The 12,422-nt window shown below is 45.2% G+C and overlaps 2 protein-coding genes and 1 pseudogene across 2 annotated transcripts; 1 reads left to right on the top strand and 2 right to left on the bottom strand.

Annotated features, from left to right (window-relative positions):
* Positions 1-789: 789 nt before the first annotated feature.
* Positions 790-1,693, bottom strand: LOC139390901 (zinc finger protein 260-like; annotated as a pseudogene).
* A 2,805-nt stretch (positions 1,694-4,498) lies between these two features.
* On the bottom strand, positions 4,499-6,568 carry LOC139390624 (beta-crystallin B1-like). The gene is made up of 6 exons (XM_071137874.1): positions 6,518-6,568; positions 6,147-6,241; positions 5,882-6,000; positions 5,584-5,716; positions 5,256-5,398; positions 4,499-5,095 (listed from the first exon to the last, which is right to left on the bottom strand). Exons 2-6 carry the CDS (start codon positions 6,234-6,236, stop codon positions 4,924-4,926), a joined length of 657 nt encoding a protein of 218 aa, XP_070993975.1. The 5' UTR covers positions 6,237-6,241; positions 6,518-6,568; the 3' UTR covers positions 4,499-4,923.
* Positions 6,569-7,834: 1,266 nt separating this feature from the next.
* On the top strand, positions 7,835-11,213 carry LOC139390641 (beta-crystallin A1-2-like). The gene is made up of 6 exons (XM_071137901.1): positions 7,835-7,901; positions 8,547-8,629; positions 8,760-8,878; positions 9,888-10,029; positions 10,197-10,339; positions 10,553-11,213. Exons 2-6 carry the CDS (start codon positions 8,555-8,557, stop codon positions 10,698-10,700), a joined length of 627 nt encoding a protein of 208 aa, XP_070994002.1. The 5' UTR covers positions 7,835-7,901; positions 8,547-8,554; the 3' UTR covers positions 10,701-11,213.
* Positions 11,214-12,422: the final 1,209 nt, after the last annotated feature.

Genomic DNA, 12,422 nt, shown 5'->3' with positions numbered 1-12,422 from the left:
CAATAATGAATCGATATTAAATAAAGATGTTGGTTTGAAGATGGTTGTCCAGGTCTCTCTGAATTTCCATGACACTAGACGGCCGACAATGTGCATGTATAGCAAACGCTGTGCATGTCGCCTCAAGGGTAAACTACCCTTAAAAGTAGCGTTATGCATTATGATGTGCCTTGCATTGAATCCAGGCCTTAAGATGTATGAAACACAGCCACACACTATTTTGACCCATGATTGTTTACTTTAACAGTGAAGTACAGATCCCCACATTCATAAAGCATTTCTCTCTGTCTCAACTCAGAAAGGCACTCACGGCGAAAGCTCTCTCTTCGGGAGGACAAACATTAACATACATTCAGTCCTTCACGTCCAGTTGTCATCAAGTAAAGTCTTGAGAAAATAAAATGCCTGAAAATATTTTTCAAAAGCATGAAAAAGTATTGATACCAGGTACTGTATAATAACATATAGGCTGGATATAATCTCTTCATCTATCATATAGATTTTTAAAACTAATTTTCTCTGTTCACATGCACTGTTTTTCATAATCAATGTTATTATGTTCTCTCGATTCATGAAACTTCCCATCCCTCAATCCTCCCACCCCGTTATGCTGCAAGAAATACCTTGCCATAAGGAATCACCGAACTCTCCCAGTGAGCTCTCTAGTCACCGGCCAGCAGATAAGTTGCTGAATGTCTCCTCCCCCCATTAGAAATGACTGATCTTCAATAGTTTGATCGCTAGAGGTAGTACCTGGTGAAACTTGGCCATAATTGTAGACCCCCTGAATTACTGGGCCAGCCCAGAGCAGGCTATGCAGGTCTTCCCACAGTCCTCACATTGGGACTTGGGCATACTGCCATGGATGTGGGCCCTGTACCTGCTGAGATTCCCCCTCTCTGAGATCCCAGTGCCGCATTCTAACCAGAGGTGGTGGATCAGCATTGTGTTTAAGCATGTTCCTACTGTCGTTGAAGCGTCTGTCGCAGCAGGGGCAGTGGAACGGCTTAACCCTGCTATGAGTGTGAATGTGCCTTTCCCGGTCGTGCTGGGATTGAAGGCCTTCCCGCACTCCTGGCAGGCACAGTCTTTGGGTTTCTTTTTGGGTTACAGAGACAAGGAGTAGGACACCACCACCACCTCTACCTCTTCCTCTTTAACCTCGACATTATGATGTTTTTTTTTTCCTGTGCCGCAGCGGGGACACCCTCGAAGAGCAAGGATACTGGCATCTGGGTCATGCTGGAGGGTCTGGGGGTCGAAAGGCACCCAGGTGGGATCCTCTTCCCTCTCCTTGTCATCTGACGCAGAGTCTGAGCACAGCATGTCAGAACGGGAGCGGCTGGCGTACTCAAAGCTCTGTCGATGCTGGGACTCACCCAGGGCCTCGTCGTCCTCAATGGGGGGCTAGCCAGTCCTCAATGCCCTGGTTCCCCTATACCTCTGATTCTGTCTCAAACTCCTCCCTACTCACAGGATTGGAGCCTGGAGCCTGCAGCCTGTGAGGGCTGAGAAGAAGCCTGAGGCTTAGGGAGAGTGGAATACTTTGGACGTGGCACTCCTCCAGACTTCTTCAACTCTGCTTTCTCCTCCTCTGTCTTTGCATGATTGGCTGGATGTATGGGCATTATCACTTTTACAGTGCCTTGCGAAAGTATTCGGCCCCCTTGAACTTTGCGACCTTTTGCCACATTTCAGGCTTCAAACATAAAGATATAAAACTGTATTTTTTTGTGAAGAATCAACAACAAGTGGGACACAATCATGAAGTGGAACGACATTTATTGGATATTTCAAACTTTTTTAACAAATCAAAAACTGAAAAATTGGGCGTGCAAAATTATTCAGCCCCCTTAAGTTAATACTTTGTAGCGCCACCTTTTGCTGCGATTACAGCTGTAAGTCGCTTGGGGTATGTTTTTCCCAGTCCTCCTTGCAAAACAGCTCGAGCTCAGTGAGGTTGGATGGAGAGCATTTGTGAACAGCAGTTTTCAGTTCTTTCCACAGATTCTCGATTGGATTCAGGTCTGGACTTTGACTTGGCCATTCTAACACCTGGATATGTTTATTTTTGAACCATTCCATTGTAGATTTTGCTTTGTGTTTTGGATCATTGTCTTGTTGGAAGACAAATCTCCGTCCCAGTCGCAGGTCTTTTGCAGACTCCATCAGGTTTTCTTCCAGAATGGTCCTGTATTTGGCTCCATCCATCTTCCCATCAATTTTAACCATCTTCCCTGTCCCTGCTGAATAAAAGCAGGCCCAAACCATGATGCTGCCACCACCATATTTGACAGTGGGGATGGTGTGTTCAGCTGTGTTGCTTTTACGCCAAACATAACGTTTTGCATTGTTGCCAAAAAGTTCAATTTTGGTTTCATCTGACCAGAGCACCTTCTTCCACATGTTTGGTGTGTCTCCCAGGTGGCTTGTGGCAAACTTTAAACGACACTTTTTATGGATATCTTTAAGAAATGGCTTTCTTCTTGCCACTCTTCCATAAAGTCCAGATTTGTGCAATATACGACTGATTGTTGTCCTATGGACAGAGTCTCCCACCTCAGCTGTAGATCTCTGCAGTTCATCCAGAGTGATCATGGGCCTCTTGGCTGCATCTCTGATCAGTCTTCTCCTTGTATGAGCTGAAAGTTTAGAGGGACGGCCAGGTCTTGGTAGATTTGCAGTGGTCTGATACTCCTTCCATTTCAATATTATCGCTTGCACAGTGCTCCTTGGGATGTTTAAAGCTTGGGAAATCTTTTTGTATCCAAATCCGGCTTTAAACTTCTTCACAACAGTATCTCGGACCTGCCTGGTGTGTTCCTTGTTCTTCATGATGCTCTCTGCGCTTTTAACGGACCTCTGAGACTATCACAGTGCAGGTGCATTTATACGGAGACTTGATTACACACAGGTGGATTGTATTTATCATCATTAGTCATTTAGGTCAACATTGGATCATTCAGAGATCCTCACTGAACTTCTGGAGAGAGTTTGCTGCACTGAAAGTAAAGGGGCTGAATAATTTTGCACGCCCAATTTTTCAGTTTTTGATTTGTTAAAAAAGTTTGAAATATCCAATAAATGTCGTTCCACTTCATGATTGTGTCCCACTTGTTGTTGATTCTTCACAAAAAAATACAGTTTTATATCTTTATATTTGAAGCCTGAAATGTGGCAAAAGGTCGCAAAGTTCAAGGGGGCCGAATACTTTCGCAAGGCACTGTATACAACGGGTTACAAACATTTTCAAATAATGATTGACATTATTTTGATTCATTTATTCATACTATTTCATCCTTCCACAAGACATAGTCCCGACACAAATCTAAGGTTGCTACCCAAACCGGCTGGTTGGGTTCAATTGCCAGAGACACGACCAGTCGTTCAGTCTTTTTGTTCTGTATCTATCGACGCGACCCAGTCGTTCGTTCTACATGTTCTATTGCCATACTGGCAGGCAGCGTTCTTATCCGTTGCTTGCTAGTTAGACAACTACGGCTAACTTACAGTCACGTCAAACAGTGCAGCCAGAATAACAGCAGTAGCTGCATTTACGTTTGTTTAAGCTGTTTTCTAGTGACATTTATTTGAATACATCCAGGACAATGAGCTAATGAGGCGTGATTTCGCCTGGCATAGAAAATGTGCTCACTCGTCAGGACACTGTTGTTCAGAGGAGCTAGACAACACAGCTAACACAATCCCGACAAATTGAAGCTGTAAAGACTGCAAACTAGCTGCACTTTGTTTCATTTGACATTTTTGTTCAACTAATATTTCTTTGTATATACTGTATCCATAACAATTATGCCAGGTGATTCATGATTTCGACTGGCTGAGAAACGCTGCCTGCCTGCCTGTCTTGTCCTAATTCCCAACACATTCATTACTATGGGACAGCTGGAGATCGAATTTGAATATTGAAACAATTTCTCAAACGTCAGAGAGACAGACAGCAAGGTTTATACAAATCTCCACTGTTGGAAACTAAATGTTAGTCTAAAAGAAATGTGAGATAATGTCTTGATGATTTTTTATAGTGGAGATCAAGTTTAAAAATTGCCTGGCTGGGCTGATGAGACAGTAGATTGCTCAGTCAGATGGAACAGAGTTTTAAACCGCATTCCAGACGGTGTCTATTCCACAAGTTTCCACCGGGAAAAATCTATGACATTAAAATGCCTATACTGTTTCGTTGGTGGACAGTTGATGATTTATGAGCACCACCTAATGTGCAGGAGTGGAAAGGACTGAGGAGTTGAAAATGACCTGCAGTGCTCAACTTCATCTTAAAACATCTCATTTATATATATTTGTCATGTTTTTTTGTTGTTGTTGCATATTCTCTTATCGGTATGTGTATTTTTATTACCTTTGACCTCAACATTGATGAATCTGTACTGATATGATTTTCATATTATGACCTGTTAGCACTTTTATTCACACAGTGTCATCTTGGTCATGAGAGTCATCGGTCACAATACAAAAGACAACGTTTTGAAATCAAGATTTTCCATTTTATTGAAAAGTTGGCCAGGATTCTGTACAGCAGAGAGGGTGTGCGATACACAGGGTCAGGAAGTGGGGGGAGGATATAGAAGATCCTTTTCCCATGGTACATCATACCCTGAGACGAGAATCATCATCGTTCCCTCTTTGGTGCTGCAATGGAAAGGAATGTGGGATGGGGGGGGCAAGGTCGGACCACAGGAGAGAAAGAGAGGAGTAGAGATAGAGAGTGATGGAGGGGTTGTCTGATTTTCAGGTGTTCTCTTGCCAGGCGGTCCCTCTTCCTTGCTGTTTCAGATGGTTGGCTTCAGCCAGGGGTTCGGCAAGGCCTCAGGCATCTCTCCCCCTCTCTCTCTTCCTCCGCCCCTCTCCCTCTCTTCTGCTCTTTCTCTTTCTCTCCTTACCTGAGCCTCACTTGCTGGCCATAGTGTAGCATCCCTGCTGGTGCCACTGCATGTCACGGATACGCCTCACGGACTGGAACTGGGGGTGGCGAGCACCGTACTCGTTGAAGTGTTTGAAGTCGCCCTTCTCCAGCAGGTACTGGGAGCCACGGTATCCAGGGAACTGGTAACCCACCCAGCTGGGGGGGGGGGTTGGTGGAGAAAAACCAATGATGTCACTACGCAGGTCACTGATATAACAGCCGTTCTCCCACAGTCTTTTCTTTCTAGTTCTATGTGTTCTTAATTGTGAAATTAAACTGATTGCTTTCGCTGAATTGGTGAACTGGCAACACTTACGTTCCGCAGCTGACCATGATGCTGCCGACCCTGTCGGTGAAGCCGTAGGAGAACAGAGAGGGAACGTCATCGTCCATGATTTCCATCTTACGACCCTTGAACTCTCCAACCTCATACAGGCAGATCTTGTGTTTCTCTGGGTCCTGGGAGAGAGGGGAAAGGATAGAGGTGTGTGATTATGAGGGAGGTCTTCCAAAGGAGAGACATTTTACAGGAGAGAGAGTTATGGAGCAGAGAGAGAGAAAAGTCAGAGAGAAAAATTAGAGAACAGAATTGACAGATGACAAAGAGAGAGGGGAATGGTGGAAGGCGAGAGGAGTGTACCCACCATGCGGACGGGCCTGAAGGACAGCAGGTAGTCGTTCTTCTGGCAGTTGCTCCAAGAGTCCCAACGGGGGTACTCTCCCTTCTCTAGGATGTAGTGCTCACCACATAAGTTCATCTGCTCGAAGCCCACGAAGCTACACAGGGGAGAAAGGCAGTGTCACATGACTGCACAGACGCGTTGACATATCTAATTATGATGCCACTTCTACCATTATCGCACAAAGCTACAGAGATAGCAGGACAATATTGCATTACTAGCAACTAACATATAGTTAAAGCAACTGGAGTGGTTGACTTACGGTCCACACTCAACGCGGAGGGAGCGGACGCGGTCCATGCCCATCTCACACACGTTCATGCACTCGTTGCTGATCTCAACCATGCGACCCTGGAAGTTCTCCTGGTCGAACACAAACATCTGAGGGGGGGGGGGGGAGCAGAGAAGGAGAGAGACAGACAGATGAGTACAACGTAAACGCTGATGATGTCTGACTGTATCAGTGATCCAGTGGTATTCCATTAGATTGGATCCAGGAGAAGTCCTGTCAGTTGGGGGCTACTTGCCTTGTAGGACATCATGCCCATCTCGGACTTCTTGCTCTGGGTAGCCTTCCCGTCGGTCTGGGAGGCAGCCTTGGACTTATCACTGGACATGATGACTGGAGGGAGAGACAGAGGGGGATGAGCATGGAGTGAATGGAATGGACGGTATCATGGGAATAGAGGGATATTTGGGGAAAGGATGGGGTTGGGGACACAGTCTATGTGTTTTAATATAGTGATGTGTACTATCAATGTGACATGTACTATTATAACTAGCTACTTGTAATTACTGATTTCAAAATGAAACACTGTTCTGTCTCCCACCCGCCTCCCTTTACCTGTGTATGCAGCGACCAGCATGTGTATGATGTATGTTTGTCTGCTGCTCTTACCTGTGTGTGTGTGTGTGATCTGCCTCACTCGGAGAGTGTGTGTGGCTCGGAGCGTGCCCCGCCCTTTTATATGCTGGCGCCCAGAGGAGGAGGATTAGACACAGAGAAACAAACCTGCTGAGGTCAGAACCACGGGACAATAGAACCACCGCATCATCAGAGAGGGACAGCCAGAGGGGAGGGGGCCAGCCACAGGGACCAATGAGATCCATAGTTCATTGAGAAGGATTGGAGGGGGGTTGATAGTGGAACACTGGTGATAGGGTCGACTACAAACAGATCAAGTATCTGAGAGATAGAGACAGAACACAGTAAAAGTATATGTTATAAGCAAGCACACAAAATGATGAAGTTTTTATAACCAGTTACATTGCTATTGTGTGGGATATTGGTTTAATTAATTGTGTCCATGATATTTACTGAATAGGCTCCCTATTTACACTACGAGAGGACATGTGCATTGTGCTATATCATCTGATCGTGATTGTAATCAGTCACCAGTTTACATTAGAAAATGAACATTTCTGGTCGTCTAGTCTCGTCTCATCGCAATTCGTTTTGAGACAGTTGAATCGGAGCTCAGGCCTGAAGTCGTCCTTAATAAATACTGTTTAAATTATGCATTATTGGAACTCACATTATCAGATTACAGGGTTTTGATTAAGATAGTATAATGTCTATTAGGTGTCAGTATGATTTAGGTGAAGTATGAGGAGTGAAGTTGAGTGGTGCAGTGTTTATTAATTATTTGATTTTTGCCTTGATACGTTTCTGTGTTTGGAGGGGCCAGGATATTATGGACAGTATATCAAGGATGGATGTGTGGCATGATTCAGGCACGTGTTTGTTTGTGTGTGTGTTTGGAGACTGAAGTAATACTATTGAAGATATGTCAAAAACGTTCTCATACTTAAACTTTTCCATCCTGTCCATTTTATATTTTATGCGTATGTGTATACTGACATTTTTTCCCGCCTTTAATCCCCACATTCTCCACTTCTATCCCGGTCTTTGTGACCGCCACACGCCAGACTGCTGACCAGCACGAACTGACCGGGTTACTATTGTTCTTTTCCCATTCTGGGCAAACTCCGATCGACGAGCACAGAAAGGACTGGCGTTCCATAACATGTGCTGAGCTGGCGTGTCGCGCGGTTTCGGTGGAACGACCAACAAGAACAGAAGCACGCAGTGGTCCAGTGTTCCATGTGGGGAAAAAGTTATTGTGCGCGCACCAAAGCCCGGCACAATGGACGCGCTCCAAGAGGCGCGCTTCTCGTCAGTCCATATAAAACTGAAGCGCCAGGATCTCTCAAAAGCTCTTCGCGAGATAGCGTTAAGCGCGTGCCACTCCCGAGCTCATCACGAATAAGTGCCAAACTAGGTAAGGTGCCAACTCCGTTACGAATTTAATGAAAATTATAGGGACAGTAAGATATATTATAATGGGTTTATTCAAGACGCTTTTACACATTCATTTAAAACTCACCAAAAAGTACTAACCATGTAACAACACGTTAACCTGCAGTGCACATTGCATAGATTGGCTACATAATGTATGAACTCGTTTAACTGATCCTGGTTTCCATATTGCGCTGTTGTATGCGGGTGTAGCCTACTAACTTGAATGAACAATAAACGATGTGCTGTCTTATCGCTAGTCTTACACGACTGGCTATACTAGGGAGCAAGCTTGTTAGATAAAACAAAATAATGTTGCTTAATCATAGATTCATTGATCGGCTTTATTAGTATACCATTTAGTTTAGGGGACAGGTCGTTCATCCAAGACTGTTTAGTGACATTTGTGACGTGTTAAAGTGTTAAAGGAATAGGTTTTGGTGTGACATTTATACTTATTCGTGTACACTTGAATACCAGTGTGAAGCTTTGATTACGGAATAACATAGAATATTAAAAAAATAAAAAATAATGTTTACTCCGTATGTGTGTACTGTTGGTGTTGAGGTGAACGAGTGTTAGAGAGTTGGGGAGATTGTGTATCTGAAAGTCTGCCCCTGTCTTTTAGGTGTAAAGATGCACAGAACAACTAGATCCCCAATGATGCAAACCCTGGTCAACTCGGGAATGGGCATAGCTCCTTTCTTCAAGGTAACACACCTTTAAATTGAGACACATGCAGGGGCACACACCTTTGCATACGTGGAATGGGCCCTGTCACCTTAAATGTCCCTTTCTTTACCTCATCTTCCATTTCTTCCCCCTCTCCCTCTCTCTGTAGGTGACTGTGTTCGAGCAGGAGCACTTCCAGGGCAAGTGCCAGGAGTTCACCTCTGAGTGCTGTAACATCCACGAGTGTGGTCTGGACATCATCCGCTCCATCAGAGTGGAGAGTGGAGCGTGAGTCTCACGCTGTTCCGTCTGTTTAGTGTGTATGATTGATTAGGGATAGAGGAATACAAGTGTGTACTCTGTGTGTGTCTGTGTCTGTGTCTGTGTGTGTGTAGACTGTACTGTGAATTGCTTACTTACGAGTCCTTTCCCAACAATGTTAAAAAGTAAGAACATTTGCAAATAAAAATGAAAAATAGTAACACTATAAATAACAATAACGGGGCTCTAGAATGTGAACGTGTGTATGTCATCAATATGCATGTGTGTGTTTTGTGTGTGTGTGTGTGTATGTGTGTGTTGGACTGTCAGTGTAAGCATGTGTGAGTGTGCGGAGTCATTGTAAGAAGGCCAGTGTAAAAAAGGGACAATGCAGTAGCCATTTGATACAATTGTTCAGCAGTCTTATGGCCTGGGGGTAGAAGCTGTTCAGCAGTCTTATGGCCTGGGGGTAGAAGCTGTTCAGCAGTCTTATGGCCTGGGGGTAGAAGCTGTTCAGCAGTCTTTTGGTCCCAGACATGGCGCTCCAGTACCGCTTGCCGTGCGGAAGCAGAGAGAACAGTCTGTGGCTTGGGTGACTGGGGTCTTTAACAATTTTCCCGGGCCTTCCTCTGACACCGCCTGTTATAGAGGTCCTGGATGGCAGGGAGCTCGGCCGCAGTGATGTACTGGGCCATCCGCACCACCCTCTGTAGCGCTTGCGATCGAGGGCGATGCAACCAGGCAAGATGCTCTCAATGGTGCAGCTGTAGAAGTTTTGGAGGATCTGTGGGGCCATGCAAAATCTTTTCAATCTCCTGAGTGGGAAGAGGCGCTGTAGCTCCTTCTTTGCGACTGTGCTGGTGTGATAGGACCACATTAAGTCCTTGGTGATTTGGACACAGATGATCTTGAAGCTCTCGACCTGATAAATGAGTGAATGTGTAGACTCTGTGGGTGTTTTGGTTTATAGTGGCTGGTTCAATGTGTGTGTTTAAGATGCTAGTACAATGTGTTTAACTCTCTCTCTCCCCTCTAGCTGGGTGGGCTTTGAGCACCATGATTTCCAGGGCCAGCAGTTCATCCTGGAGAGAGGAGAGTACCCCCACTGGGACGCCTACAGCGGCTCCCTGTCCTACCACGTGGAGCGTCTCATGTCCCTGCGTCCCATCTATTGTGCTGTGAGTAAAGTGTGAGAGGAGAGAGAGAGAAAGAGAGAAAATGTGAATGTGTATCAATGCATTTTTTGGGCCAAACAGATTCCATCTTCTCCTTGAGAAACTCCCCCAAAAATATTGGAATATATTCATCTTTGTGTGTGTGTATGTAACAGTCCTCTCTCTCTCAGTCCCACATGAGCAGTCGTATGATGATCTTTGAGAGAGAGAACTTTATGGGCCGCAGTGTTGAGCTGTGTGACGACTACCCCTCCCTGCAGGCCATGGGCTGGTCCATGCCCGAGGTCGGCTCCATGCACGTGCAGTGTGGCGCGTATGTTAGCCTCTATTATTCACCACACACACACACACACACACACACACACACACACACACACACACACACACACACACACACACACACACACACAACGGGTGAGCAAACAGCTGTGGAAGCTGTGGTTTCATCCTTTGCGCACACCATTGATACACATGCCAGAGACACCAAAACACAGTGTTACTTAATATTCCCTATCTTTTCCCTCAGCTTTGTGTGCTACCAGTTCCCCGGCTACAGGGGCCAGCAGTACATCATGGAGTGTGAGAGACACAGTGGAGACTACCAGCACTGGAAGAACTGGGGCTCCCACTGCCAGACCCCCCAGATCCAGTCTATCCGCCGTATCCAGCATTAAGAGGGGCTAGAGGTTGAGAGGCCCACGGACAGCAACCCCATAGTACCCCCCCCCCCCCCCCCCCCCCCCCCCCGCCTTACCCTGACAGGAAGAGCAGTCGTCCCTAACTACCGATTCACCACGTACCACTGACACTCACAGCCGCGCCGAGGTACGATAACAGACTATATCGCACTGTAAAAGCACAGGAACACGCACACACATACATACTGACATGACTGACACTCACAGACGTACCTATACTGATATAACACACACCGTGTCTTTTACCAGGTTAAAGCACCCGCACACCTGCGCTGTTCTACCTGAACCCCCCCCTCCCCCCCAACCCCTCTGTCCAGGTCACCTGGGCTGAGCGGGGAGCCAAGCCCCACACCGTGCTCGAACCAGAGGAGAGGTCAACGTATCCTCAGAAAACAGTTTCAAGATGGCTGCCTCTGTAGCGCAGCTCTGATGTGATGTGTGTAGAGGAGGTTGAACCACAGGTTACCTAATAAACTAATGTTCACTTCAGTCGTTCAGGCCTGTCCTATCATTCATTGTGTGTTGTGTGTGAGTGTAGGACAGGGGTCTCCAACCTTATCAAGCATGAGAGCCACTTTGAAAAAATTAAACATGTCACAAGCTATTCCTTTTTTTTGTGCTTTTAAATAGGCATATTCTTCTCTTCCCCGGGTCCTTGGTGTACAAGAGAAAGTAGTGTACTGTTTTGTCAACATACCTGGTAACATAATGGTTCATAAACAACTTTGAGGGGAGCGCTATAAAATCTGTGATTTAAAAAACAAACAAATTCAGTTATATATTTTACCAAATTATGTTCTCTGTTGTATTTTTCCTGGTTTTAGAATTTTGGGGGGTTTTCACTCTCAAAATTACAATTGTTCACGACAGCAAAATTGGATGTTTTGAGTCCATGCTTAAATCACATCTGGAAGAAAACTAACAAATGTAGATGTTTTTGTGTAATTCCCCTTTAATTGTGTATCTGGCCCTATAATTGCGAATTTAGCAAGTGAAGAATGTGCCATCTAATGTGCTGGTATATCGATGGTTCTGTACCGCTGCTGCTCATTTTATGGCAAAGTTTGCAAATAACAAATAATAGATACAAATGATATACTTTTGCCAGGTTAGCCTACTTTGCAGTTAACATTTAATTGAGAATGTTTCGGGGAAAGTACTGAGTGATAGACAAACGCGCGCACCACACAGACAGGGACAATATTGCTGGAAATTAATTGGCATATAGTGTGTTAGGTTTGGCTTTTTAACCCAATAGCGGCTAACCAGGGCTGGATTAATGTCAATGCTATGTTGATTAGATAGCAGCTGGGAGCTTGCGGTGTCTGATACTTGTTAGATTTGTTTATGACAGTTTGCGATGGAACACATGAAAATTGCATGTAGTTTCAGGTGGGCTGCGAGCTACTGGTAACTCGCGATCGACCTGTTGGGGACCTCTGGTGTAGGAAATCTATAACACATGCCATACGGGAGGCAACTTTGTAATGATCAGCATAATAAGCATCTTAAGATGTGATATTTGGTTCTAACATAATAAAATCAAGGGCTTGCATACTGCATGGCAAACCCTCTAATAAACATGGGAATAACTGAAAAACGACTCCACAAATGAACCTGTTGCGTTTTACAAAAAATGAATACCCTTGTGTCAGTCATAGAGATCACCGTCACCACCTGCTGACCACTTAAAGACAC

Source organism: Oncorhynchus clarkii, chromosome 31 (genome assembly GCF_045791955.1).
Source record: "Oncorhynchus clarkii lewisi isolate Uvic-CL-2024 chromosome 31, UVic_Ocla_1.0, whole genome shotgun sequence".
Lineage (NCBI taxonomy): Eukaryota > Metazoa > Chordata > Actinopteri > Salmoniformes > Salmonidae > Oncorhynchus > Oncorhynchus clarkii.
Note: the sequence above shows the minus strand (reverse complement) of the source record. Positions and strands in the feature narration are given on the sequence as shown.

Excerpts from the sequence above, each read along its gene's own strand:
- LOC139390624 (XM_071137874.1), bottom strand. The coding sequence starts at position 6,236 with ATGTCCAGTGATAAGTCCAAGGCTGCCTCCCAGACCGACGGGAAGGCT. Across the intron at positions 6,001-6,146 it reads TGGGCATGATGTCCTACAAG|ATGTTTGTGTTCGACCAGGA; the intron begins GCAAGTAGCCCC and ends CCCCCCCCTCAG. Across the intron at positions 5,399-5,583 it reads CCTTCAGGCCCGTCCGCATG|GACCCAGAGAAACACAAGAT; the intron begins GTGGGTACACTC and ends CCTCTCTCCCAG.
- LOC139390641 (XM_071137901.1), top strand. The coding sequence starts at position 8,555 with ATGCACAGAACAACTAGATCCCCAATGATGCAAACCCTGGTCAACTCG. Across the intron at positions 8,879-9,887 it reads ATCAGAGTGGAGAGTGGAGC|CTGGGTGGGCTTTGAGCACC; the intron begins GTGAGTCTCACG and ends TCTCCCCTCTAG. Across the intron at positions 10,030-10,196 it reads TGCGTCCCATCTATTGTGCT|TCCCACATGAGCAGTCGTAT; the intron begins GTGAGTAAAGTG and ends TCTCTCTCTCAG.